Source organism: Perissodus microlepis, chromosome 7 (assembly GCF_051167445.1).
Source record: "Perissodus microlepis isolate ML-2025 ecotype Zambia chromosome 7, ASM5116744v1, whole genome shotgun sequence".
Classification (NCBI taxonomy): Eukaryota; Metazoa; Chordata; class Actinopteri; order Cichliformes; family Cichlidae; genus Perissodus; species Perissodus microlepis.
In genome coordinates, this window is record NC_140467.1 from 55,639,172 (window position 1) to 55,666,893 (window position 27,722).

The 27,722-nt window shown below is 40.3% G+C and overlaps 1 protein-coding gene across 4 annotated transcripts in view; it reads right to left on the reverse strand.

The window, feature by feature from the left end:
• myo18b (myosin XVIIIB) overlaps window positions 1-27,722 on the reverse strand; it is a 61,076-nt gene that overhangs the window by 18,147 nt on the left and 15,207 nt on the right. For all 4 annotated transcript variants that reach the window (XM_084936111.1, XM_084936110.1, XM_084936114.1 and 1 more), the window contains 29 exons: window positions 27,633-27,696; window positions 25,812-25,956; window positions 25,327-25,497; window positions 24,205-24,295; window positions 23,256-23,448; window positions 20,335-20,415; window positions 19,590-19,710; window positions 19,351-19,498; window positions 18,415-18,598; window positions 18,172-18,322; window positions 17,458-17,567; window positions 17,302-17,367; window positions 17,091-17,219; window positions 15,745-15,888; window positions 13,055-13,144; window positions 12,859-12,978; window positions 12,676-12,781; window positions 11,708-11,832; window positions 11,444-11,598; window positions 10,743-10,866; window positions 9,387-9,587; window positions 9,199-9,309; window positions 8,038-8,142; window positions 4,038-4,199; window positions 3,829-3,942; window positions 3,196-3,312; window positions 3,020-3,103; window positions 2,661-2,798; window positions 2,404-2,589 (listed from right to left, as the gene is read on the reverse strand). In XM_084936111.1, the coding sequence (XP_084792237.1) occupies window positions 2,404-2,589; window positions 2,661-2,798; window positions 3,020-3,103; window positions 3,196-3,312; window positions 3,829-3,942; window positions 4,038-4,199; window positions 8,038-8,142; window positions 9,199-9,309; window positions 9,387-9,587; window positions 10,743-10,866; window positions 11,444-11,598; window positions 11,708-11,832; window positions 12,676-12,781; window positions 12,859-12,978; window positions 13,055-13,144; window positions 15,745-15,888; window positions 17,091-17,219; window positions 17,302-17,367; window positions 17,458-17,567; window positions 18,172-18,322; window positions 18,415-18,598; window positions 19,351-19,498; window positions 19,590-19,710; window positions 20,335-20,415; window positions 23,256-23,448; window positions 24,205-24,295; window positions 25,327-25,497; window positions 25,812-25,956; window positions 27,633-27,696 (3,736 nt within the window). The remainder of the gene's footprint in view (window positions 1-2,403; window positions 2,590-2,660; window positions 2,799-3,019; window positions 3,104-3,195; window positions 3,313-3,828; window positions 3,943-4,037; window positions 4,200-8,037; window positions 8,143-9,198; window positions 9,310-9,386; window positions 9,588-10,742; window positions 10,867-11,443; window positions 11,599-11,707; window positions 11,833-12,675; window positions 12,782-12,858; window positions 12,979-13,054; window positions 13,145-15,744; window positions 15,889-17,090; window positions 17,220-17,301; window positions 17,368-17,457; window positions 17,568-18,171; window positions 18,323-18,414; window positions 18,599-19,350; window positions 19,499-19,589; window positions 19,711-20,334; window positions 20,416-23,255; window positions 23,449-24,204; window positions 24,296-25,326; window positions 25,498-25,811; window positions 25,957-27,632; window positions 27,697-27,722) is intronic.

Genomic DNA, 27,722 nt, shown 5'->3' on the forward strand with positions numbered 1-27,722 from the left:
ATAAAGACCTGGATGGCCGCTAACTTTCTGCTTCTTAATTCAGATAAAACTGAGGTTATTGTACTCGGCCCTGAAAATCTTAGAAATATGGTATCTAACCAGATTCTGACTCTGGATGGCATTACCTTGGCCTCCAGTAACGCTGTGAGGAACCTTGGAGTCATTTTTGACCAGGACATGTCCTTCAATGCACATATTACACAAATATGTAAGACTGCTTTCTTCCATTTACGCAACATCTCTAAAGTTAGAAATATCCTGTCTCAGAGTGACGCTGAAAAACTAGTTCATGCATTTATTACTTCCAGGCTGGACTACTGTAATTCATTATTATCAGGATGTCCAAAAAACTCGCTGAAAAGCCTTCAGCTAATCCAAAATGCTGCAGCAAGAGTACTGACAGGGACTAGAAAGAGAGAGCATATTTCTCCTGTTTTGGCTTGCCTTCATTGGCTTCCTGTTAAATCCAGAATTAAATTCAAACTCCTGCTCCGCACATATAAGGTCTTAAATAATCAGGCCCCATCTTATCTTAATGACCTTGTAGTACCATATACCCTATATATATACCCTATTAGAGCACTTCGCTCTCGCACTGCAGGCCTACTTGTTGTTCCTAGAGTATTTAAAAGTAGAATGGGTGGGAGAGCCTTCAGTTTTCAGGCCCCTCTTCTGTGGAACCAGCTTCCACTTTGGATTCGGGAGACAGACACTATCTCTACTTTTAAGATTAGGCTTAAAACTTTCCTTTTTGCTAAAGAATATAGTTAGGGCTGGACCAGGTGACCCTGAATCCTCCCTTAGTTATGCTGCAATAGACGTAGGCTGCCGGGGATTCCCATGATGCATTGAGTTTTTCCTTTCCAGTCACCTTTCTCACTCACTATGTGTTAATAGACATCTCTGCATTGAATCATATCTGTTATTAACCTCTGTCTCTCTTCCACAGCATGTCTTTTATCCTGTCTTCCTTCTCTCACCCCAACCGGTCGCAGCAGATGGCCGCCCCTCCCTGAGCCTGGTTCTGCCGGAGGTTTCTTCCTGTTAAAAGGGAGTTTTTCCTTCCCACTGTCGCCAAAGTGCTTGCTCATTGGGGGTCATATGATTGTTGGGTTTTTCTCTGTATCTATGAAGCGCCTTGAGGCAACTTTTGTTGTGATTTGGCGCTATATAAATAAAATTGAATTGAATTGAATTGAATTGAATAGGATACGTGTTTAAATGTGCTATATGAATAAAATCACTAGACTGTAACCTGCACATTTAACTCTGCCAAGAAGGGTATGCTTTTGGTAGCATTTTTTGTCCACCAGTGTCATTCTGTCTGTAAACACAACAGCTCGAAAAGTTCCATTAAAATTTTCTTCCATACACCGATGACTTCAAGGTCAACATGATTTATTCATGGAAAATTGGCAAAATTGTTACAATTGTGATGTGTATTCTCAATGTATAGAAAATACCCTATAAAGATTTTAAATTTCATGTCACGTTTGACTTTTGACCTCACTTTTACATTTCACTACTTTTCTTTGAAACTGACCCCAAAATGTGTTATATCTCTAAAGAAAGTACTGTCCACACTGACAATGAGCTGCGTAGTTAGTTAGAAATACACTACAGCATAATATTATATAATAAGCTAAGTTATTCATGTCTGTTTACTTACATATCCATACATTTTATCCATTACCTGCTCCTACATAATGTTTCTGTACACAAACCTCTGTCATGCTATCCTTATCTGATTTTTACAGCAATACAAACTTCTTGAAGTACATTTAAAAATAACAGAGAAGCCTAAATGAACAAATGCAAAATGCAATACTGTTCCTTTAACGGGGGATGCTGCTCAGAGAATGAGCTGCCCTAGTGGAGGTTTGCACTTTGGTGGTGCTTCTTGTTTATTTTTATTTTTAGGTTAGTTACATCAAAATTTCAGACTTGGCATTAATAACATGTCCTTCACTGTCCCAAACAAACACAGTCTTTGCCCCAGATTTAGTTTGCTGCAAAAATTGCTCACTCAATTTCTGATACAGGATTAGTCAGCAGACAATACAAGGAAACTTTTTATGATAACTGATATGGTAACATGTTGTAATAACCATTGCTAATAAACAGAAAACTGAATATGTTGTGAACTAATAATATGTTGGCACTCACTAATGATTATTGTACATTAATGTGTTTAAATGCAGTGGTCAAACACATGTACATATATCTCATGTAGATATACATGGTGATTGTTAAAACTGAAATGAATTATTTCATTAAAGTGAAAAAGAGTCTTACTAAAATCAGCTTCGACTTTACATAATACTGGACCGATTATTATTTTATTGCTTGCCAACAGTAAAATAACCATCGCTCATGATATCGGTTATTACAAGGTGTGATTACCAGCTCCATGCGTCTGCGGCTGCTCTCCTGCTCTGCCTGGCTCAGCTCCTCCATCTCCAGTCTCATGTCCTGCACACGCTGCTGGTAGTAGCGGGCATTCTCTCTCTCCCGAGCCTCGGCCTGTGCGCTCTGCTCCAGCTCCTCTCCCAGACGAACCACGCTGTCCCTCAACCGCAGCACCAGCACCTACGGCAGACGTAGGAGCTGCAGGCATGTTCTCGCATGGTAACAAGTGTAGATGAATCATCCGAGCTTACCTCAAACCTCTTCACTTGCCCTCTCTGAAACTCTAATTTATTTTCCAGGTCACGTACACGTGCCTCTTGTTTACTGACAATGCTGCGCCCCACAGTGGACGATTCCAGGAACTGCACCCTCGATACACACTGCTGGAGCTGAGTTGCAAGCCAAAAACATTTAGAGGATCAACGTGCAGATATATCAGAAAGCGTGAACGTGCTCCACCTGAAGCTGGCATGTATATTCAGACTTGCAACAAGCAGGTTAAATGTTCCATGAATCCATCACAACCTAATCCCAGCTAATTTCAAAAGCACAATTGGTCCATAAACCCCCGAGTGATCATTTTAATTTCTGACTGTCAAAGCAAAGATACCTCTTCTTGGAGAGACTGTTTCTGTTTCTTCACCTCCTCCAGTTCAGCTTGCAGTTCTCTGATCTGAGCAATATCACTGGAGGACTGAAGGGGACAAAGCAAGAGAAAGTCACCTGAAGTGAATGATGACTTAGGTCATCAACAGGATTTGAAGGATTTCAGCTAAAAAGCAGTACCTGCGCAATGAGCGCTTTGTGTTTCTTCATAAGTTCATTTAGGTCTTCCTGATCCTCTTCAAGCCTCTTCAACAGGTCCACCTTCTCCTGCTGCAGCAGAGCTAAGTTTTCATCCACCTGCACTCAGGAAGACAAAAACATAAGTGGAAGACTACTCCACACTCTTCATTTTTACTATTTAATCTAAAGAGTGTTTTCTGTACCCAAAATAAGAAGACAGAAAGTGATGAAATCACAAGTGACCCTGTCAAGTTTGCTTAGAATTAGTTTTGTTTTTATTTAATTTCAAGTAATGTGCAATTTTAGTATTACTTAAACGAAGTTAAGACAAGAAGACAAACAGTCTGTGTCTAAAGTTATTCTCTAAGATATTTTCTACATGATGTCTGATTAAATATGCAATATTTACATTCAGGACCGTAAGTATCAAGCACATCAGAACACACTCACATCACCATGTTTTATTTTCCAGTTGCAAACACACACAGAGTGTGCAAAGCAAGTGAGATCACTAGAGTTGTACATTGTTTTTTCAGAGCTTAACAAGTCAGTAGACACAACAAAGAGTGCTTTCACTCCTTTACCTTCCATGGGTCACATGCCTGCCAATGCACAATAAAATAACACTCTCACCACACTCTTCTGCTTGCAGATGTTTTCTAGCTCAGCCTGATTGTTGTCCAGCTCCTGGGAGAGAGTCGCCTGAATGCTCTCAGCCTCAAGTCGCCTTGCTTCGCTCTCCTCAAGCTAAATGGAGACATGGGAAGTGTTTCTCCAGCAGAGCAGCAGGTGACACTAGAGCAGGTTTGTCAAGGTAAAGGTGAATGTAAAAGTGGACGTACCTGGAAGTGCAGATGCTCTATCTGGTCTTTACTGCTGTTGGGTAGGTTCTGCCCTGAGCTTTCCATAGTAGCAAGAAGAAGCTGGGCATCAGCCAGGAGGGCGTGAGTTCTCTTCAGATCTCTCCTTAGCTTCTTCTCAACATCAAAGTCTCTGTGTCCCACCTGTAAAGTGTGACACCTTAGAATAAAGCTCTTCTAAATGAATAACTGAATTAGTAAAAGTAACTCTGTCCTATCTTTGATAAGTTCCAGGCACACATTCATTGACGTCACAGCACATCACCGTGAACTCAAAATTAGAAATGATATTCAGATTATTCAAATAGGGTGATTTTTACTAGTTTTACACACTCACAAGTAGTTTTCATTGGGCATCATTCATATTCTATGTGTGTTTTTGTGCTTCTCTTTCAATCAGGGTCACTTTGAGTTGATCCTTCGGTTTCCTCTGTTTTAATTCAAATCTGCTTAATGTCTTAATACTACTATGCTGGTGATGCACTGTTTAACTTTTCCTTTCAACCTAACAACCTTCAATAACCTTAGAAAGTATCAAGTACAACTGCAATTGTAAGAATGTTCCAACATTCCCTCTAAGCTGTGCGCGTGCGCAATTGCGCACTGCTGGCACAGTCTCTGCGCACAGAAAATCTGTGTTGCGCACACAAAAAAAAAATCTAACCTGAATTGAAATTAAAATAAATACGTTAACAATTCTGTTTTGCAGTGTTAGTCAGTAAGTGACTGGCTGCTCCAGTATGGGAATAGAACGATGCCACCTTATCCCATAGTCCAGCCAATGACGCGATTCACATTTGTATATACGCAGCTAATCGACGTCGTTGACAGGCTATGACAGCGTCCTTATGTGCCGACACCGGTGTTTTAGCTAGCAAAGCAGCGTGGCTGATGTGGAGTGAAGCCACGTTAATGACAACGTGTACAACCATTGGAGATGTGAGCAGGACAGACGGAACAATTGATGGAAAAAGTGTGGACTATACCATAATTTAAAAACTATAACAGTTTTTAAATAATTTAAAAACTATAACAGTTTTTAAATTATGTTGATAGGCCACGTAAAACCAGAGTTATGATAAAAAAAAAAACATATGCAATGTTTGTTTTTTTCCTGAATACTATAGTTGTTTATATTTACTGCAGGAAGAAACGGTAAACACTGCGTTTTATAAGGAAAACGCTCGAAAGCACTCTCCACCTGTGAGCAAACGCCCCCCCTGCCCCCGCAACCCCCCTCTCCCCCAGCCTTTCCTATTGGTGGAAAAATGTATTATGTGGACCAATCAAAAAATGATATGGCAACATGGCATTTAGTTGTTTAGGAAGGGGGGAAGTTTTAGGAGTGACGGTGGTGTTTTGAGATGTGAGAGACTTGCCACGTTTAGCGCAAATCTTGTGTAGTTAGTGTGTAGTGCAGTCAATATTTTGTTGTCTGTGTCAGAACAATGAGGCAACTACTGAATGTTACAGGTGTTACAGCAGTGATACATCTCCTGTTGTCAGGCCTACAGGTATCAGGCTGTTGTTCTCCTTCATCTCATAGTGGACAGAAATTATTTTTTGGAGTGGCACAAATAATTTGTGTGGCATCAAATTTGATGCAGAACAGCTGATTGTTCTGTAAATATTTTGAAATGTTTATTTTAAAAACCGCCTTGGCTGCATTTTTAGGTAAACAGCTGCAAAAAACTTTGTTGTTCGCATAACTCAGTTACTTTTTTTGAAGAAGTAACTACATAATTAATTGCCCAACATTGGTCATTATATACTGTATTTTGCAGACAGAGAGTTACAGGACTCTCTCCCAGACCACAGACTCATACTCATAATACAAGTCAGAGCAAAAAATAAATAAATAAATAAAAATAAAGTTGTGTTTTCAGAATTGGAGTTCAAGTTATTTTTACTTCCAATAGTGTTAACATACTACACAGGTCATGAACAAGATTTTTTTTTACATTTTCATTGTAAGTGGGACAAAGCATTTAATTAAAAGTAGTCTAATGCTTTAATTTGATTATTTTAATAAACCATGTAACTTGGATGGATTCGATGCTGGTGTGACCACAGTGCACACGTCTGCTGTTGCTCACAGTGGTCCAAGTGTCCGCTCAGGGAGTTTGTGTGTTCGCTCAGACACATGAAAAATTAGAGGGAACATTGGTTGGGACACTGTAAAATATAAATATTGCAATGCAATCTCTTGATGCATGCTCAATCATCCAGGTAAAGAAATCCCAAAAAATAGATTCTGTTCATCTTGACATTATGTTTTCAATGGGAGAAATGTTTAGTCACATTTTACAAATATGTTAAACTGAGAAAATTTAAGAAAAATGTAGGAAAATATGAACCCCTCATGAAGTTGATGGCAGTAACGTGTCTCAAAAAAGTTCGGAAAGGAAATGGATGTGGTACTAAAGCAAAACAGCTGGAGGACGATTTTGCAACTAATCGGGTTGACTGGCAGCAGCTCAGTAACATGACTGGGTATAAAAAGAACATCTTAGTGAGGCAGAGTTACTCAGAAGTAAACGTGGGAAGAGGCTCACCAGTCTGCAAAAAAAGTGCACATACAAACAGTTGAACAATATCACAAAGACGATATTGGTGGCTGTAGCTCAGGTGGCAGAGCAGGTCAGCCACTAATCAGAAGGTCGGTGGTTCGATCCCAGGCTTGCCAAATATCCTTGGGCAAGATACTAACCCCATGTTTGCCTACTGGTGGTGTTTAGAGGTCAGCCCGGTGGCGCCAGTGTCCGGCAGCCTCGCCTCTGTCAGTGCGTCCCAGGGCAGCTGTGGCTATAATGTAGCTTGCCATCACCAGTGGGTGAATGACTGAATGTAGTGTAAAGCGCTTTGGGGTCCTTAGGGACTAAGTAAAGCGCTATACAAATGCAGGCCATTTACTCATAATGTCATCAAGGGACAAGGCTGGAAGTCAGTATGAGATGCATCAAATCTTCCTGCAGCACATGATCACCTGTGGCTTCTTCTCTGCATTTGGACAGCACAGTGAGCTGTGTTCACAGACAGTGATTTCTCCAAGTCTTCCTGAGCTATGCACTATTTTCTATCACAGAAATTGTGCCGTTTTTGTGATGGAAAGGCCTCAGCTCCATCTCCCATTAACAATGACTGATGTTGGGTAACCTAAGAGGCCAGCAACTTTTTTCTTTTTTCTCGTGGTTTGTGCATGCGCATCATGTATAAACCACCTTGGCCAAAATGTGTGATGTAGAGAAGATGGAGTGTAAAAAAGGTGTAACTCATTTAGTACATTAGCAAGTAAAAATGTAACCATGATGATCTCAATTTGTCTACTCTAATAAAACAGGCAACTGGACCAGATGCAGGCTCAGCAGCACTTTCAGATTCACACATTCTATGAGACACTCATTCCCACATTCAGAGACCAATTCCACTGTAGATATTAACAGTAAGCCGTGTCGCACACTGCTCAAGTCTTTCGATTCAGCTAATTATTTTTTATGGATGTTTTTTAATATACTTTTAAAAAAAAATCAAGATTTAGGCCTGTGTTTCTGAGGTCATGAACAATTGTTTATTTTAGTTTTTTTTTCCACTGATATATGGTCCTCACACGACAGCCAGTGCAAACATATGACTTTTAAAATACAATGCTGGACATTAAACAGAATACAAAGTATTCCAAATAAGCTCAACCTTAAACATATGCAGCAGTAATATTAATCATTTCACACTGATGGGTAACATTATTATTTTTACTTTTGATCTCTGCACAATTTTCCAGTAATAGAGTTGTATGTGTACATGTAGTTGTTACCATGATGTCTGTAAATATTTATTTTTTTTGGAATGTATTAGATATTTGTTTAACTATAGTAGTAATAATATTTTACAATTCTTCAGCCAGGAAGGAATGCAGAAAGGTGAAGATGTCAATGTAGAGTGCAGACAAGCAGTGTGTGTGTGTGTGTGTGTGTGTGTGTTTTACCTGGTCACACAGAGTTGCAATGAGTCCTTCCAAGTCGTGCTTCTCATGAATCACCATCTGTTTCTCCTCATACTCCTGCTCCAGTTGCATTTCCAACTGCCTCAGCTACACACACAGACACACGATGAATTTGTAAGTGTCAGGCGGTTCTGATTCAGTTTGTGATATTCATGGGGAGCTTGTTGGGATTAAGTAGCATCCCTGCTTTTTGTAGATGATTTGTTGGCTTCATCAGAGCATGACCTTAGGCATACAGTGGTGCAGTTTATAGTCAAGTGTGATGTTTTGTGACTTTAGTATACCTTACAGTTTCCAGAAGCAACTACTGATCCTGTAATAAAGGGTATCTATGATAAATGTTTAGCCACTAAGAGCTTTGCTTACTCGCTTTTACAGCTAATGCTGCTGGAAGAGGGCTTACAAAAATTTCAGAAGCTTCTTCTGCCCTGCCTATAGGAGCTGAGTTTAGTTTGTGTGGAAGAAGTTTTTATCATCTCTCCCAAAAGTCTTAATATGATGCTGAGGATAAGGCTTTTCTTACCAGGAATGACGATGTCAGCGCCTAAAGCAGAATTACTTCTCTGTAATATTTATGTGATAATCTTTCCCATGTGACTTGACTAATACTATACCGGCTGCCACAGAAACTGTGGCATCTGTTGGAATTTTCCCACACAAACATCTTTAGGGTTTAGAGAGAATTTGTAAAAAAAAAAAAAATATCCCGTGAGCAGCAGTTCTCTATATGAAAATGTCTTGATGATGTCAGAAATCAGAGGAGAATGGTCAGACATTTTAACTACTTCACTTTGCACAGCATCATCAGTAATCAGGGAATGTCACAGTCCCACGTTAGCGAGGAGGGAAAACCACTGGTGTCTGCAGTGCATTATAACTGCTGTTGTACAACTCTAGTGATCTCACTGAAAGAGCCTGTTTCTGTGGAAAACGTTCGTTTTAAAGAATCTCTCATTTTAAGATTTTCTGGCAAAACTTCAACAAACTGTCTTGTATGTGATGAGCTTTATCCAACCTTAAAGTCATGTGGTTTTGTTGTTATTAAAAAATAAAACAAATTTAAAAATACGTGTTTTTTAAGCATGTATGTTAAAATGATTGGTTGTGGAACAGTCAGTTTGTAAGTGTATTTGTTAAACCCACTCGTCTCTGAGAGGACTTGTGGACATCCTCTAACTCCTCGTCTTTATCTTCCAACTCCTTTTGATGGATCTGCTTCATCCTTTCCATCTCTATCTCAAATCGCATGTGGATCTAAAGGACATGGACAAAGACAATGGTGAGGGAAGAAGCAGCAGGGACAGCAATATATTCTGTGTGTGCTGTATCACCTGTTGCTGCTGCTGTATTTTGGCAGTGAGCTTGGTGATTTCCTCTGCTTTCTCATTGACCTGGCTCTCCAGGAGGCGAAGCTGCTTCTTGAGGGCAGGCAGTGACTCTGAGGCAAGGTCAACAGGTAGGCTGAGGTCACGGATCTGAGCACACAGGTCCTCCTTCTGCTTCTGCAGACGGCTAACCTCTGCCTGGCTTTCCTGCACACATCCACATAACACTGGAGTTTCTGAATTTAAGACATTTCATTCTCATGCTCCTTTACAGATTTCATCTTTGTCCATTGGTCAGTGCAGCATCTTGGAAGTTGGCACAGGTTAGTCAGCATGAGCTAGCTCAAGGAGGTTTGGCAGGTTTTGCGATTTGGGATATGATCCAGAACACAATATCATGTAGGAACACAGGAACACAAACACGAAAAAAATCAAAATGCTGCTAAACCAACTAAACTAAACTATTTTGGGACCGATGTAACTTTTCTTTGCCACAGCATAGTGATATCACCCTGAAAGTGAGAGTCAGATGCTTTGTAACTTTATCCTTAATTATTTGTTCTTTACTTTTATTTACATGTTCATAATGAAGACAGACATATACATGACAAGCTAATTGTCTCCTCAGCAGCAGGTCAGCCTTCATTCTGTACTCATGTAGTGTCCAGGATCAACATTTTGGGTCAGATGTGACGTTAACTCCACACAGTTCCTGTAACATAGCTGTCTCAGTCATAAACCTACAGTATGGTCTGTTTGATTTGATCAGAGCAACAGCCTATCATGAATTACATGTGACAGCTGTCATTTCCACATTACATTTGAGACTCTCTTCCAGGTTAACCTGTTGAATCAGTCTGTTTTTCTGTTGCACACTTTTGGATACTACTCCATAAAATCACATGTAAATCCACTAAATAATTCTGAAGACTATTTAATATTACATAGAGTCTACAGATGTATGCAACAAAAGTGGCATCACCATCTGTTTGTGTATTTTGAATCTTTGGTGTAAGCACAGCTGATGCCATTATTTTTTAATGTTGCTTTGTGTTGTTTGTTAAGTCACAAACAACACAGTCCAGAGGTCAGTTTTAGAGGCTATCCAGTCAGGTGAGTTATTAAAAAGCTTAATTGGATTTTAGAGCTGTATAAAAGGGGGGACAAAGACCAAATCAGGATGATTTTTAATGTTGTTAAGCTTTTTAATGTGGTACATTTGAGGTTTGATGCTTTTGGCATCTGCACAATTACTGAAGTAACCACAAACTCATCATTACCTGACATTACTGTGAAATAGCATAAATCTTTTAATCAGTTCATATAAAAATCTACACACAGTCAACATAGAAGCCAACCCACCTGTTGGCTGCAGCGCAATTTGTATATTTCAGCTCCCAGTGCTGTGTTTTCCTGAAAGGCTTTGTCCTTCTGCTCTCGCTCACATTCAGCTTCCTCCAGAGCCTGAGTCAGCTTGTTATCAAACCTGTATGAACGCATACAAACAGCAGGAGGATTTTGTATTCACTATGATTATACATCATATTTCTAAAGAAGTATATATCGACAATTTTTGGCAGTGTATCACTTTTTGACACATCTCATTTGTTTGATGGCGGGAAAAGTGAAATTAACTTTATTAATTGAAGAGGGGGGTGTTCTGTGTTCTAGTAGTTGCAATTTCAGCAGCAGAAAAGAGACAAAGTCTTGATTCATAGTTAAATCTCCCTAGAATATTAAAGAAAAAAGGGGGAAAAGCTAGAAGTTCTTTCCAACTGAAGAAAATAAAACAATAACAATAATATCAGAGGGTCAGAGGAAAATATTTTCTTGGAAGATATAATTATTGTTAGTAATAGTAGTAGTAGTAAATAAACTCAGACAAATAATTCCACACAGGCACTCGAAGGAACCGACATTCAGAAACACATGACACAAGATAAAACTAAGGATTATACCAGAAATGCAGAAAAATACAAAGATACACAGCTGTATATTGATATGACAAATCATAATCTTAGCTGATATGAAAGAAAGTTATACAGCGTCGGGTTAAAACAAACCTTCTCTGCTTGCGGTCCAGTTCATGCATGCGGCTCTGCAGACTGTCGGTAAGGACCCGAGCATCCTGAAGGTCAGAGGTCAAATGACGACAGTGACGTTTCACCTCTGTCACACTCCTCCTGGACTGCTCCAGCTGGGCCTGCAATGTCGCCACCTTCACAAAAACAGAGTAACATAACAAATCATATCTTTAGTAATAATAAGTAACTTTAGAAACTAATCACCCATCAGTGCTCTGTTCACCTTTCAGCGTCCTGTCTCACCTTGGCATCGAGCTCTTGTCGAGTTTGTCTTTCTGTCTCAAGTTTTTCCTCTGTCTGTTTCAGTCGTCTGGAAACAAATTCCATCTCTGTCTGGCAGCACTCCAGCTGCATGACCAGTTCAGTTTCTGCAAGATGTGGAGGAATGGATATGACTTTGTTGGAGTCACTTTATATGTTGTGACATTTCTGTATTTCAATACTAGATTTCATGTGTGATAAAATAAGATATTTATGAATAATTTGATTCATTTTTTGAGTTTTGCAGATTGTTCTTTTGGTGAGTTCAAATCAAATGGTAAATGGAATGGTACTTATATAACACCTGTTATACACCTCAATATGAGCACTCAAACTCCTTTCTACTATAAATCCCATCACCCAACACACACACATTCATACAGCTGAGCCACAGATTGTTCACCAGGCATAATGAATAGAGATGATTACAGAGCATTTTAAAAATATTTTAACTTTTGTGCAAAATTTTTCTTCCCCAAACATTGGGGACAAGCTTTCTGTCTTGGAGAAACGTAGCAGAAGAATCATATGACTGGGTTTTGAGGCTTTAGGTAATATCCTTACTCTTAGTCTATATTTTGGAGAAAGACAAAAATATATATATTATTATATAATTATATTATATAATTATATAATATAATTATAATTATATAATATATTATATATATATGTATTATTTTGATTTCGGAGAACAATTTGATAACCGTTCAAGTAAATGTGTCTTCTGGAGACAGGGTTTGTTTTGGAGTCATCGCTGATGAAGACTTAAACTTTATAGGGTTAATTCCAGCTATCAGTGGTACTTTGGGAAGAAGCTGTTTTTTATTGGCTTAGGTGTAAATATTTTTGGCTTCAGAAAACACTCCTGGCACTCAAAAATCATGTACCTCTGTGTAGGTCCTGGCAAACATGCAGGACAACACTAAATTGGTCCTAGGACAACTCTTTACCTGTCACTGCTCCTTTCTGACTCTCCTTAGCCTGAGCTTTCTGCTTCTCCTCCTCCAGCTGCTCCTCCAGGGTTTCCATGGTCACTTTACACTGATCTAGGCGAGCCTATAGTTAAAGAAGTACCGAGGTAAGTAACAGGACTTGTAAACTGAGTAACAAGTAACAGGATTTTTTTGTCTTACCTGCAGGTCTTTGTTCTCCCTGCTGAGTCGAAGTCTCTCTGCCCTCTCCACATCCAGAGCCTGGCCCACGGCATCACCGCGGAAACGCTCATCACTCAGTTCAGATGTCACAGCTGTAACCTGCACATAGATCACAACATGAGTTTGTTTGTGTGCGTGTGTGTGTGTATAGGTGTGTCTGTGTGAGAATACAAACTTTGGTTTCCAGGCTGTCTGCAGTCTGCCTCAGCTCATTTCTCTCCTTCTCTGATTTCTCTAGGCGTCGTCTCAGAACTGACATTTCATCCTGACAAAAATGGCAAAATAGAAGACTCACTGTGACTGAAACATCATTGTGATTATTATCACTGTACACTCATTCACTGAAACCAAAATCCACCTATTAGATGCTGGCACTGCTACAGCTCACTGAACTTCCATTATGAACACTACGCAGCCTTATAATTGTTCTTCTTGTCTCGAGTGCACAAAAATATAGCTTCAAAACAATTCAGACAGCGTTGGTACTTTGTCATTTAAGATGGACTGCTTAATTACTTTGCATGAAATTAAAACCACAGGCATGTAAGTTTAAGTCAACGATTATAGCAATAGAAGCTTGAGTTATAAATTGTTGTGTCTATTCTAACTAAGAGAGAACCCACAGGAACTTTTGCTCACAACAAAAAGATGTAATTATGTTTACTGAGCCTTGAGGCATGGCTAGGCAGTTTTCATATGTAAAATTACTAAATGTACACATTTATAAGACTGGAATAATCAACCAGCCTATGAGTGTTGCAGTTTCTCAATCATAACCACCACCGCTTGAGGCTTCATAAGAGGACTTCACTAACCAGTGACTCCAAAGTGGCAATGTTCATCATTACATACAGTCTGTACAGACCCTGGATATTTCATTTTACTCTCACAGTGGTGTGTACCTTTTACTAGGCCAAATGGTCATGGCACTTTATGCTGAAAATATAATCTGCTCCTGAGCAGTGACGATGAAGACAAAAGTCCGACATGGCAAAAAGCACCACCTACTGATCAGTCCTGGAAATTGCTGGGAAAAGTCGATTCACCCACACAGAGCAGGACATGACTTTACCTTGTGTAATCTTCTCTTAATGTTCTCAAAAACAGTGAACACATTAAACAATGATATTTGTGGTTGTGAAAATAATGCATTTTAATTCCCTGCACAAATTTAAGACGATGTTCTTTTGTGATTATGTTTAGTCACATAGCAAAAATGCAAAGTGACCCACACCCGTTTTCACGCCTTGGCTAGTGCCATTAGGCAGAGGATCAGTAGGTGGTCCACAACACTCTTGGGGACACACCCAATAGGGCTTAATATCTGGGAGCAAATGGTAGAGCAAAAGCTTCTCAGATGAGAGGTGAAACATCTTCAAGAAACTTAAAGAAGTCCAGATGCTTCTCTTTCCAAGCTCCTTAGACTACCCCTGAAGACTGCTGAAGACTAAAGGTGCTCATACCCAATATTCACTTTCAAGTTAATTATAATTGCACAAACTCTGTTTTGGTCTCATATACTATATTTCAATGTATGTTTGCACATGTTTCAATACATTGGTGCACTCCTTCCCCTTTTTTTTCTATCAAAATATAAAATAATTAATAGTGAGGCAAGATTTTTGCACAATACTTTCTGCTCACTTGCCATTTCATTGCATTACAGTTAAATAAGACTAACATATAAGAAAACATACAATAACACATTAACACAGCACATCCACAGTGGTGTTAAGGACATCGCCTTGTAAGAGTCCCACATAGTTTCCACCTTGTGGTATTCTGCAAACATTTAGTGAAGCACCGATACAGTGTATATGTCACGGTCCTGCGTCAGTGACCCAATGTTTTGAGTTTCTTGTGCCTCTGAGTTTTCTGTATTATGTTCTTAGTTCTCTTTGTTGTCCCAGCTTATTCTTTAGTGTAGTGTCTTAGTTTGGTTTTCTTGTATTCTGTTTAGTTCTCTGAGTATTTAGTAGCTGCCCTCTGTGTTTCTTAGTTGCTCTGTCTCCCCTAGTCTAGTTTGCATCTGTGCTAATTCCTGTTTTACTTTGAAGGTCTGTGTCTCATGTGAGTGTATCCTACTTTGCTCCCTTGTCTCGCCAGTTCTGATTTCTCCCAGCTGTGCTCTCCTTCTGTGTCTCATTCCCCTCGTTACTTCCCATTGTATTTAAACCCTGTGTTTCTCTGAGTCAGTGTCGCGTCGTCCCTCTTGCTGTGTGGATCTCCCTGTGAGTTTTAGTTCATTGTTTCCCAGTTTAGCTTAGTTTACTTTGTATGCTCGTTTTTCTGTGACCAGCAAATAAAGCTGTGATTTTGAGTTCATCCCCTGAGTCTGAGTCCTGCACTTTGAGTCCTCATCTCCTGCCTGCCACACAGCGTTTCATGACAGTATAGGATATTCCATCCAGGACTCTACAATACATGATGACATTTGTCACTTTGTGCATTACAGTGTCATCTGAATGTTGCCAAAAAATGCTTTGCTACCTTCCAACGAACGCATTATCTAACCCTCTGTCTTTCCCTGATAAGCATGAGCTAGAGAGTTTACAGCGGAAACTATTGTACTTTGCAATGTTAATAAGTTGATATTCTAAGATTTGTAAGCTATTTACCAGATTAAGATGCTTTTATATTTGTCCATTTAACTCCTAAAGCTAAAAGATTAATGCTAATACATATATGTACATTTAAGAAACATATTACTAAAATACACATGTATACGTTTGCCTTCATTTGGAGACATTGAGCAAGAAAATCAATCACTCAGTCTTCATTCGTTTCATCTAAATCTCTGCAAAAAAAGTAAATACATTTTTTCACAAAGTGTTTGAACACCTTCTGATAATTGTGATCATGTACCTCTTTGGCCCTGAGCCTCTCATTATCCATGTTGACATCAAGGAGAGGACGCACTCTGCAGAAAAGTTTCCACCAACTCCACTTGGACACGACCCTGAGAGCCCGCAGGTTCCTCTGCAGACAACTCACTGCCATCTGCTGCACCTGGAGACAGACGGGCACACGCACGCACGCACGCAGGCACACACACACAAAGTGTGTGAGTTTAACCTACAGCTGAGCTCAGTCTCCTTTTAAAGCAACAGATAAAACCATTTAATGCCATTGCAACAAAATGTAAAAAAAATACAAATAAAAGTTTCATTGAGACCTGAACCAACACATTCATTTTAAAGTGATATTACCTTAAACTGAAATACTATTATACTAGTACAATAATTTATGCAATAACTAGTGTAAATGTATGCACTTTGAATGATTACTTGCTAAGGTCAAAGGTCAAGGAGTGCAAAGCATCCATAAAAAAAGAAACACATAAAAACTGTAAAAGATAAAGCAGACACAAAGAGACTCAAAGTGATCACAAGGAGATGCAAAACAACCACACAAATCATAAAACACTTCCAGTAATGCAAAATGACCGACAAGACACACAAACACATACCAAAAAAGGAAAAAACACCAAGAGAGATTAAAAAAAATTGAAAACACACGAAGAGCAAAGAAAACAAATAAACAACTCCCATCTAAAACCACCATGCAAAGCATAACACCGCTACATAAATGCAAAACGACCACAAAGAAGTACAACCTACAAAAAGAAAAAACACAAAAAGAAAGTGCAAAAAAAGGCACCACAAAAAGTTTGAAAACAACAACTCTCAAAAAGAAACACAAAAGTTGTAAAGTTAAAGGAAATTCTAACAGCTGCATTTAAAATACATGATGTACAATTTTCTTCTGGTAAGGTCAAAGCTCCTGTTTGTGTTCATGTATATATTAAAAATATCTCACTGGGCACTTATGGCTACCAACTGGAAATTTGGCGGTTCGATTAGTCCGTAGTAGGAATCGAGAACCTGTTCTTATAGAGAACAGTAGCCCAGTTCTTTGGAATTGTTAGTCAGCTTACTTATTGATCCCACTTATTGGTTCTTGCGCTCGCACTACTAACACTAAGCTAGCCAAGAGCCCAGAATGATGTTAAAGCTGAGTGAATGCCAACCCAAGCCCAGCACCCAGTGCTGTTGGCTTTGTGTTCTACTCAGAGAGGTTTTGTGTAATTTCTTTGATATGCTCTTTAGCGATGGTGGTGACACTCAAAGGGGAGCCAATGAGAAATTCATATCAATTCCATCAATTCCCAGTCAGCAGTGCAGAAGGCAAGCTCACAGAGACATAAGTACCTTGAGTTTTCGATATTTCTGACGGGCAAGATGTCCCAAACAAGCAGCCTGTAGGTGGACCAGCCAACCAGTGACCTGCTTCTCCCTCTGCTGCTCCAGATAGCACAACACACCTCGCTTCATGAACACCTAACACACAACGGGGGAAAAAATGTATGAGCCATATCAGCACGAAGTAAATTCAGCTGTTCGAGTACAAACATGTTCTTACCCGGCTGGCACCCACGAGGATGCTCTTTTTATCCACATCCAATTCAACCAGCAGCTCTTCCACTGCCTGACACATAAGCAAACACAAAAAAGGTGTTTACTCACAGACATGATGCTGAACAAGAAAGGGAAGAAATGCTGCCATGTGCCATCTGACCTTTCTCTCATCGTGGCTGACAAACACTGAAGCGTAACGTTTCATGACTGAAGGAGCGAGAGCCTGGAAATGACACCTGAAATCCCCCAGAGTCATGTGCTCTGAATAACCTGCAGACAAACATGGCCACAGATTGATTTTTTAATTTGCATCAGGAATATTTGGAAAAAGGGCGAGAACATATATATATACAGATATGTGTGTGTGTCTCTCTGTGTGAAAAAAACCCACTCGGGGGTCTTGATCCTTCAAGTTTTATTCTCTCTCTTAGCTATGATCCAATCTCTCAGGTCAGTCATTCTCACACTCAACACCTTCAACTGTTGTTCTTGGGGCTTGGTACCCAAGAACAACAGTTGTGTGGGGATAATGACATCTCCCCCCTGACGTGATGTCAGGTTTTGTGTTCACCTTGTCAGTCTCTAGTTGTGATAGGAGTTGCTTCTTCCAGATATCGGAATACCAAGCTGCTAGTTGTTTTGCCATTAATGTATATGTTGGGTGTCATAGATTCCAAATAATAGTGCAATAGTAATGCAAAAACAAATACATGTGACTTACTCTGAAAGATAACGTATTTTACTTGCAGAATATTTGCCTTTTAAACATGTACAACAAAACAATAACCCTAACCCTAGAATGGTCACTAATAGCTTTGTACTTAGTTTACACACAGTGTTACAGCTAGAAATATTAATGCATGAGCATGCATACCTATGCGGTATAGCTGCAGAGCTGACAGGATCTGTGTTGAGTGCAGTTGCACCCTGAGGGCTGGGATGTCAAAACTTCCATTGTCAGTCTTTGCACTGACACACTGCAGAAACACTGGCCTGGCTCGACGGATCAGATTGATAAGAGCATCCTGCATGGTGGGAAAAGCAGCAAAGAGGGAAGGAATCCAGTTACACTACAGAAATAGATGAGGATTTGATAGTGAATGCTCTGGAAACTTACTGCCTGGAGTTTTACTGCAATACACTGGGAGTGTCTGCGTATCGCTGCCATTCCCCCACTGAATGTCTTCCTGATGGTGCCATTCCTCTGCAAAGAGCGCTGGCTGCCACCCTCTAGTCCCCCCAGAGCCCGACACAGGGGGGGCAGAGAAATTCTTGGGGTGAACATGGCTTTCACAACCCCTCTGGGGAGGGCAGAGAGAGAACCTAGCTATCATAGGATGTCAGAAACATGTGTGTAGCTGGTATGTGCTGTGAGTAAATGAATCTTGTATGAACCACACTTGTTCATACCTGCTAATTAACAGTTGTTAATTACTTCATCAACAGTATATGGGCAGTCTGTTCCATGAAGCCATATGAAAACTTTCTGGGCAAGGAATTCCGAAAGTCCTGGAGCAGTGCTTCATGCTTGCTGAGATGAATATCTGTGCTCACTGCTAGTTTTTAAAATGGTTTCTTAGCAAGAAAGTGTCCAGATGGAGAAGTTATTAAAAACATTCCCCTTCTCTACATTTTCTTTCTTCTGTGCTGCCAAAACACCTGAATTTGTTTCCCTAAGGCTAATAAAGACTTTTCTTATCTCAGTTTAATCTAATTTAAACACAGTACAACTATGTGCATATGTTCAGTTTAAACACCAAGATTAAAAGGAGACAGTAACTTCTGAAAGAGGAAAGGAAACTGTCCTATTATATTAGCACTGTTTCTATCATTAAAACCTGTTCCTTTTACAGGGTCACAATAATTAGTTTTAGTTGGATATACAGACTTTTGACCATTTAATGACATCTAACAACCCATTAACTGTTTGAAAGGCTTTCACCACTCTTTTAGTAAAATATTTTCCCAGGGCCATTTGCCAACTGGAGCCTACTAGAAGATATTCATTTAGACACGGCATCCTTGTGGGGCAGCCCCCAGGCCTCTGACTTACACAGTGGAGTTTTGGAGCAGACAGATGGTGTTCAGAGCAGATGGGTTGTTCTGGATGAGGCTGAACCATCCAGCCAGATCGTATCGGACAGGATCAGACCCCATCAGGTGCTTCACCTCACACTGCAGCAGCTGCTCACACTGTCGCACTGCAAGGACAAACAAACACAATTAATTCATACTCTTTAAGTTATATGGCGCTCAAGTTTTCACTAGCAGGGAGTCTCTGTGTATTTTTACCCATGTTGCTGTAATACTGGCACACTCTTTCCACGGCCCTGTTTTCACAAGAGGCTGGCGTCACCATCTCCTCATCCAGAACCCATAAAAGACCTCTGCGGTCTTCATCTGCTGCGCGGACCTGAAACAAACACACACACACACGTGCTTTTCAAGCATACATTGGGTTAAAGCATGATGATTTTCTATTGGTCAGATGGAGGATACAATGAAAAGTGAAGTAGAAAAACATTTTTATGCTAAAAGTCACAGTACATGTAATTTCTTGAACAAGATAAATGCTGGCAAACGAGCACTGTTCTTCTGGCTTCTTTTAAGGGGAGTAGTAAGGACAGACTGTAATAATAATGACAAGGAGGAAAAGTATTGGTGTGCCTCTCAGGCTACATAACCTCCAGTTGTAGGTGCTGCTGGTGAAACTATTCCCTCCCTTAATAATCGAACCCAACTCAGACAAGTTTGTCAACTTTTGATAAACTGTTATTTGGGTTGTTGCAGCAGGGCAGGGGATGATTTTAGGTAAAACTAGAAGTCTCAACAAGCCTCGTAGTCTCATGTATTCAAGACAGAAGTTATTTCTGGAGTCTCTAGAGCTATTATCATATAACATTATACGACAGAGATTTGAATGAGACAACTTTAAGATTCCTGCGTAAAGTTGAAAACATCAGACTCCTGGTAAGATGTCATGGCTGTTATCCTCATGCTCACATTTACGTCTTTTTTCCGTCACATTGCTGCGTACCTGTGGAGGTGGCTGGTCAATGGCAGAGACCACCTCGGCCGGGCTGGTCTCTGGACATTCAAACTCCATGTGGATCTTCTCCTGCAGCAGACAAAACATAAAGTCGTTCCAGCAAATGTATTTTTCTCACCTATGCACTTTTCTTACTCAGTAATAATCGGTTTAACTCATTTTTGTGTGTCATTTTCATCAAATCGGAACATATTTGTTGTAGATCTAACAATTGTATTGGTTTAATCTCAGTGAAATTGCCTCTTTTGTTAATCTTTCATCTTTGACAGACATGCTATCACGACTGTGAAGATATCCCAAAGATATTAGCATACTCAATGAAAACCAGTTAGGGCTTAAGTTCAGGGGGTAAAACTGGTACTCTTTTGTTAAAGCTGGTGTTACTAAAGGCTGAGCAGAAAGGATCCTGGACACATTCCAGTGTGGCTGACATTTTAAAATTGCTGTGTGTGAATCTCATTCTGGCCACTTGCACATGTGAGAAACAGATCTCTTCTGGTCTGCAATTCTGTTTTTTAATGTGTGTAATTGTTATTTTATTGATTTTCTTGTGTTTTAAAGCTCCAAAGAGGGATTGGCTATGAAAACTCTTTCGGACCGTAAGTGCTGTTGCCTGTAAGCTGAACATGAACCAGTGAAAGGCATGGCATTTATACTGGTACACAAGAGAGGGCAGCAAAACAGAGGCAAAAGTTATGGCATCAGGTTCTCAAACACAATAACTGGGTCACAAGATAACAGACTAAAACATAAACAAGTAAAACAAAGATGACAGGGTCTGTTAAAGGCAGAGTTTCAGATAATAGTGAGTCTGTTCCAGTTAAGGATGGGAATCGTAGTAGTTCAATTCCTTGGAATTGTAAGTTTGTCTGCCTGTCGATCCATCTTATCGGTTCTTGCACTCATGGTACAATCAGCTGATTTCAGTTTGTGTGTCGGAGTAGGAAAATAGTGGTGTACTCAACAGCGTGGATATGGACATTACTTTTATTTTTAAATACGGTGCTGTTTGGTCTGTGTAGAATAATAACTTGGTAATCAACGCCTATATTTACAGTATTTTATTTGAATTTTTTTTTTCTTTTTTGCTAATTTTTCATGTGATTTCTGTCATCATTTACTGTATTTTCCTTTATTGTTGTAGATGAGTTTTAGATGAGTTATTGATTAAACTGAATCTCTTTAAGGTTTTGTCAATAGAATGATTCATTGAAAAACTTGAAACTTGAAAAACAGTGCATGTGATTCAATGTTCTGATCGGTGTCTCAATGTTAGAGTCAAAACTGTTATAAAAACCAGCAATTCCAACCTCATGATCTCAATAAAAAAGTCAGAGGGATATTATAAGCAATTAGGATCTTCCTGGGATCATGAATGTCTACATAAAACTTTATTTATCCTGTATGTACTCATTATTTTTACAGCATCGATGAGACTGAGGTGTATATCTTCTTCTTTCAAGTCCTTCCTTTTGGGAAGCACCTTCAGCAGATCATCTGCCTCCATCTCACCCTGTCCCAGCGTCCTCTATCACACCAAACCTCTGTATGTCCTCTTTCACTAAATCCATGGATCTTCTCTGTGATCTTCCTCTTTTGCTCCTGCCTGGCAGCTCCATCTTCATCATCCTTTGTCTAATATATCCACTATCTCACATCAGCATATGCTCCAGTCATCTCAGCCTCGCCTCTCTGAATCTGAACTCCTGATTTTTAATCCTGTCCATCTCACTCCCTTCCAATGAACTGAACATCTTCAGCTCTGCCACCTCATTTGCAAACCATACATCACAGCAGGTCTCACTACCATCTCACTACTACAAACTTTCCTTTTAGCTCTTGCTGCTATCCTTCTGACATCCCTGACACTTGCCTTCACCCATTCCACCCTGCTTGGACTCTTCACCTTTCTTGTGCACTGTTTGTTGCTTTGGGTGGTTGATCTCACATATTTAAACTCATCTGCCTTCAGTATCTCTGCTTGTTGCATTTTCACCTGTCCGTCTGTCTCCCTCTCATTCACACACACATATTCTGTCTTCCTTTAACTGACTTTCATTACTCTTCTCTCCAGAGCATACCTCCACCTCTTCAGGCTCTCTTCCACCTGCTCCTTACTCTTGCTGGAGATGTTAATGTCATCTGCAGACATTATAGGTCACAGATACCTATCCCCACCTCGAACCCATCTGTCACTTGTACCAGGCACCTCACCACTGCCTCTCCGTCCTCATACATGTCCTGGACCACCCTCACATACTCGTCTGTACCTCCTGACTTCCTCACATTGTCACAGTTCCTCTCTTGGTACTCTATCATGTCTGATATCCTCTGTACTTCATCAATGCTCTCAAAGCAAACATCACATCTGTAGTGTTTTTTCTCAGCATGAGGTCATACTGCTGCTCACTGACCATCACCTCTCTTGTTGACCTAGCTTCAACAAGTCTTTACTACATCTTCATGGTATGGCTCATCAGCTTTATCCCTCTGCAGTTACTACAACTCTGCACACTAGTCTTGTTCTTGACAATCTGTACTAGCACACTTCTTCTCCACTCCCCAGGCATCCCCTCACTCGTCACGATTTTGTTAAACAGACTAGTCAAAAAGTCCACTGCCCTCTCTCCCAGACATCCCTATACCTGCACAGGTATGTCATTTGGACCAACCTATTCTCTTCACATTTCCCCAAACTTCCTGCCTTACTAATCCTCTGCACTTCCTGATTCACTAACTGTCCCCATCAATCCTCCTGTCTGGTTTTCTACATTCATCAGCACCTAAAAGTACTCCGTCCATCTTCTCAATACTCTTTTCAGGCTTTAGAAACTGAGTTATGTGTAAGTGTGCATTACTCACAGAAGATGATCACTCAGCTTGAAAGATGTAACTGTACACTGAGTTACCTGAGCGTATCTCTCGAGTGTATGTGTGAACGTATGTGAGTGGTAATGCTCCAGCAGCCTCTCTTGTAGGTAATTGTGGCAGAACTCAGACCAGCTGGCTCCTCTCTCCTCTGCTGAGTGTCGTGGGTTCCTCAGGCCTGGCGTGTCCACCACCATCACAGAGGCTAGCATCAGCTGCTGACTGCTCAGCGCCCTGCCCACAAAACACAGCCTGATTGAGTTTTACAGTTCTTTATATGTTTGTTATTCATTCATATATCTGATGCATGAATGTACAGTAGAGGGAAGGATGATCATGTGATAAGGCCCCCCTCAGTAGCGTGGTAATTACACAAAACAACAGGCGGCTGCTATAAGCACATGAAGCTGGAAACAGAAGTACAGATCAATGCATCAGACTGTCTGCAAACTTTGTAAATGGTACCCACAGATGTAGCTTGAGAAAAAGAAAGCAGCATTAGCTCCTCTCATTTTTTTCCCCTCATTTTCAACTCCAGGAGTTCAAACATTTGGACTTCTGTGTTCGAAGGCATCCTTATAATCTCATATCGAGCCATTAGGCAACCCCTCAATGAAACGAGCAGTCAGTTTTAATGTTCTTTAAAAGCCAGCTGTCTTCTTCCTGGCTGCTCTCAAAAATAGAAGGTTTTGAACAGTGGGCATTAGTGGTCCTGAGCCTGAAATCATCATATTAGGGATATCCCTTCTTTGTGACATTATACAGAGCCAAGAGTAGAAAAGTGATCAGAAATGAGTTTTCAGACTCAGATTGATTGCAGGGATCATTTGGGCCATGTTTAATATAGTCTACAATCACTGTAGCAGAAAATATAAGCCACCGTAAAACAAAGTCTAAAGTCATGAAGCCTTGTTAGGCAGCAGTTATGAAGGCAGATTGAGAGCTTGTGATAAGGCTGTGGATCGTGTATTTAATGAGATTCATCCAGACCTGTTGATGAGTGACACGATGGCAGTGAAGAGCTCTTCATAAAGTCCAGCAGCCATTCCATTGAGGCACTGAGCAGCTGTTAGCCTCGGACCTGCGCACAACAAAGTGAATAAGGACACACTTTTCTACTCGCGTTGTTTAATGTTCTCCTTTATCCTTAAAGGCTTTATCAGGATAAATCCACTCCTACAGCACGTTGTACCTTTCTCTAAAAATGCAACTCAAAGAAAATCTGGAACATCTAAGAGGTTAAAGCAGGTATCTTTTATCCCTGCTTTTTGGGGCCTCTGATCCTTTTTTAGAAGTTAAGCAGGGCTATGATAGCACTTTGGCTAAGTCTTGTGAGGCTTCGTGTCAGCTCTCACACTAGAAAGTCAACAAATGCTACAAGTAAAATATATGTAGGCACCCATTCAAAATTCAGAGCAACTGAATGTGACTCCAGCTCTCTGCGTCTCCAGTATCACAGGTCACCACTTCATTTAATTTTATTTGTCACTGATGACCTTTTGGTGATATTTGTCACATTCTGAGCAACAAACTGCTCCTGTGTTGTTGGGTAGATTATTCATGGACTAATCAGCTCTGCTGATCATATCTTTTGGCTGAAGGAAAGATGTTTGGGTGGTGGAAAGGCAATGAGGCTTACATGAGTAGCTTTAATTCTGTGAATTCTTTGCAGTGCTGATGTGTTATATTGTACTGACCACAGAAGATCCCATTCTATAAACACCAGTTCATATGCCAGATGGTGCCACACATTAGCCCTTGTAACAAGATGCTTGAAGTTGTCTGGATCAGAAAATGGTAAAGTTCCCTCTAAACAATCAAAACTGTTGGAGAATAGTGAGCTGTGTTTAGTTGGAGTCCGCACTGATGGCCTTTAATGTTCAACATAGCAGTAAGCTGAATAATGAAATATCAAACAAATTATAAATGAAAAATTGTAACCACTAAAATATATTAATGAAGCAATCTCTCTATTCACTTCCATGAGCTTTTTTTTTTGTAATGATCAGCAGAGGTTGAAAGCACTGATAGTGTGCAACAGGATCCTCAAACACTCTCTAAACTTTCCGCTGCCGTTTTTCACATGCTGGCTTTAGTGTGTGCGCATCTCACCTTCCTCCGATTCTGCGGCACCGCTCCTCTCTCTGCTGCCCCCGGTGGCCCTCTGCAGAAGCTGTCGAAGGTGATGTTTGAATACTGCTGTGTGCAGATCATCACCTTCACATCCAAGCACACTGCTTGCCATCTGAGCACTGTCAAAGTTCATAAACTGCCTCCTGCCCACTGCACAACCAAAGGGAAAACTCAAAGAGGATGTGATTATGACAGCATGCACTGAACATTAGTGATGGTCGGCTCAGCAATGAGTGAGAAATTTAAAGTAACTGGATCAGAGGTGGAGTGTTAGCTCGACACTATCAAGCTTTCCTAAAGAGAATCACTCTGTGTCTTGGGGTCAGTGTCTTGTCCAAGCCAGGGATCGAACGAGCAACCTTCCCATGGTTCTACCTCCTGAGCTACAGACAGGAGGTGTGTGTGTATGAGAGTGTGTGTGTGTGTAGTAACACTGTGTGACTCACAGTGAATCACTATGTTACCTTTACAGGCCCCAGCAGCTCCCAGATGGTAAATACCAGCCAGAACATGCCATATCGCCTTCTGCTCGCCGGGTGAGAAGCCCAGTGTTTCCATGGCACTCAGCAGCTTTGTGAAAGCAATGGATGCACGCTGTTTCTCCTCCACCTAAGAACAGTAAGAAAGGGAGAGGGGACAGTCTGTCTTTTCTGTTTTTGACAGCCAGACAATTAAATGAGGTGAGGGAACAGCTGAGTCACATCTTTCCATCTTATCTCCAATCACAGTCTAACTCTTTTCCCATGTGGTTTGACCACTTCACTTTCTATGTTTTGGCTCATTTTTCCATTTATATTACCTCAGAGCCTCATACTCACACAAGGATGCTGGGCAAAGGGACACCCAGAACTTTGAACTGAAGCAGAAGTGTTGGTCAATCGTCTAAATTAGAATTGTTCATTAACTGACTTCTGTCATTGTGCCAAATGCAGCGACCCCATCCAAATACGTTTAGTGAACGCTTAGTTTTTCTCAGCTACCACACAAAGTACAGATTTATGATCTAAAGAGATACAAAAGGGTTAGTTTTGTTGACTACCTTTGTGTTCCTCAGCAGCATTATCATATAGTACGAGTAGATATGAGCAGCCACATTGTGAGTGGGTGAAACCCCCAGCTGGGGCTATTCGCCAGCACTCATTTCAACTAGAAGGATTATTAATAGAACCACGGTTCTCTCAGGAGAGCCATTTCTCACTCTGTGCAGTCTATGCAAGCACAAGACCCCCCAGAGCCAGTGAGTTCCAAGCTGCAAGCTCAGCCTCAGGATATTTGGCGAGAAATAAAATTAATATTATTTATTATAATTATTGGTTTGATTTACTTTACTTGTTTTCCCATCTAGACAGTGCTGCACTTTATTTATTTGTTTTCTGTAGGAGGGGAAGGAATATTTATGATTTCTTATTTCATGTTGAAGAACTTTGTTTCAGAAATTTAAACCTTTTTGAGGAAAATGCTGCATCTGCATCTCTTTGCCTTCTATTAACATTTCCTGTAGGTTTAAATATCTTGGGTAAATTCAGTACTTTCTCTTTCCTTTAATATCCACAGAGCAGTTCTTTACAGTTTATTAAACAGGGACTGGACCAGCACACTAATGGTTCCCAATGCAAAGCAACACAAAGTAGTTCCATACATCAGAACACTTTCTGAACAGTAGCTGTCTCTGAGGCTGTGACCACAGCTGTAGCTGTGCTGTGACTATTCTGGCTCTGGCTGTTACACAGTGTACAGAACAGGTGACAGAAAAGCCCCCCAAAAGTGCAAAATATACAACATTTAAATTAGTTACCCGCTCTGCTGTAAAGACTTGATGGCATTAATGAAAAACACATGTTTAAAGCAGCATTCACGCAGCAGTGCCATCAGTTGTCATATATTACAGCGGTTCCAGAAAAATTCGGTCTAAAGTCTGAAAGTGATTTCCATTTTAGATGAAAAGGGAAAAACACAACTTTCTCCTGACTTCCTTTGTTTCTTCTTCTGATAATCAGCAAATACGCAAGGTCACTGTGAACGCTCCTCTTCCACAGAACATCGTAAAATGTGAAGGTTAGGGAAGAGAACCTTACCCACGTTATTCATTTTCATTGATTTTTCCTATCCAGATATTACAAATGAATATTTCCCAGTTGCCACTGAATATAGCATTACACCTGTGTTCATGCAAAACAGAACTGCCCTGTGCTGGACTTCTCCACTTACGGTTATGTTGCCTGTTATACCATGACGTGTGATATAGTGGTAAAAAAAAAGAGACCCTTCTGATGCACTTACTGTACCTTGGCGGGATGAACAATACCAAAGGAGTTGAATTCAGAGAGCTGGTGTAGCTGCAGTTCGATCCTAATATAGAATCAGAAATGGGAAAA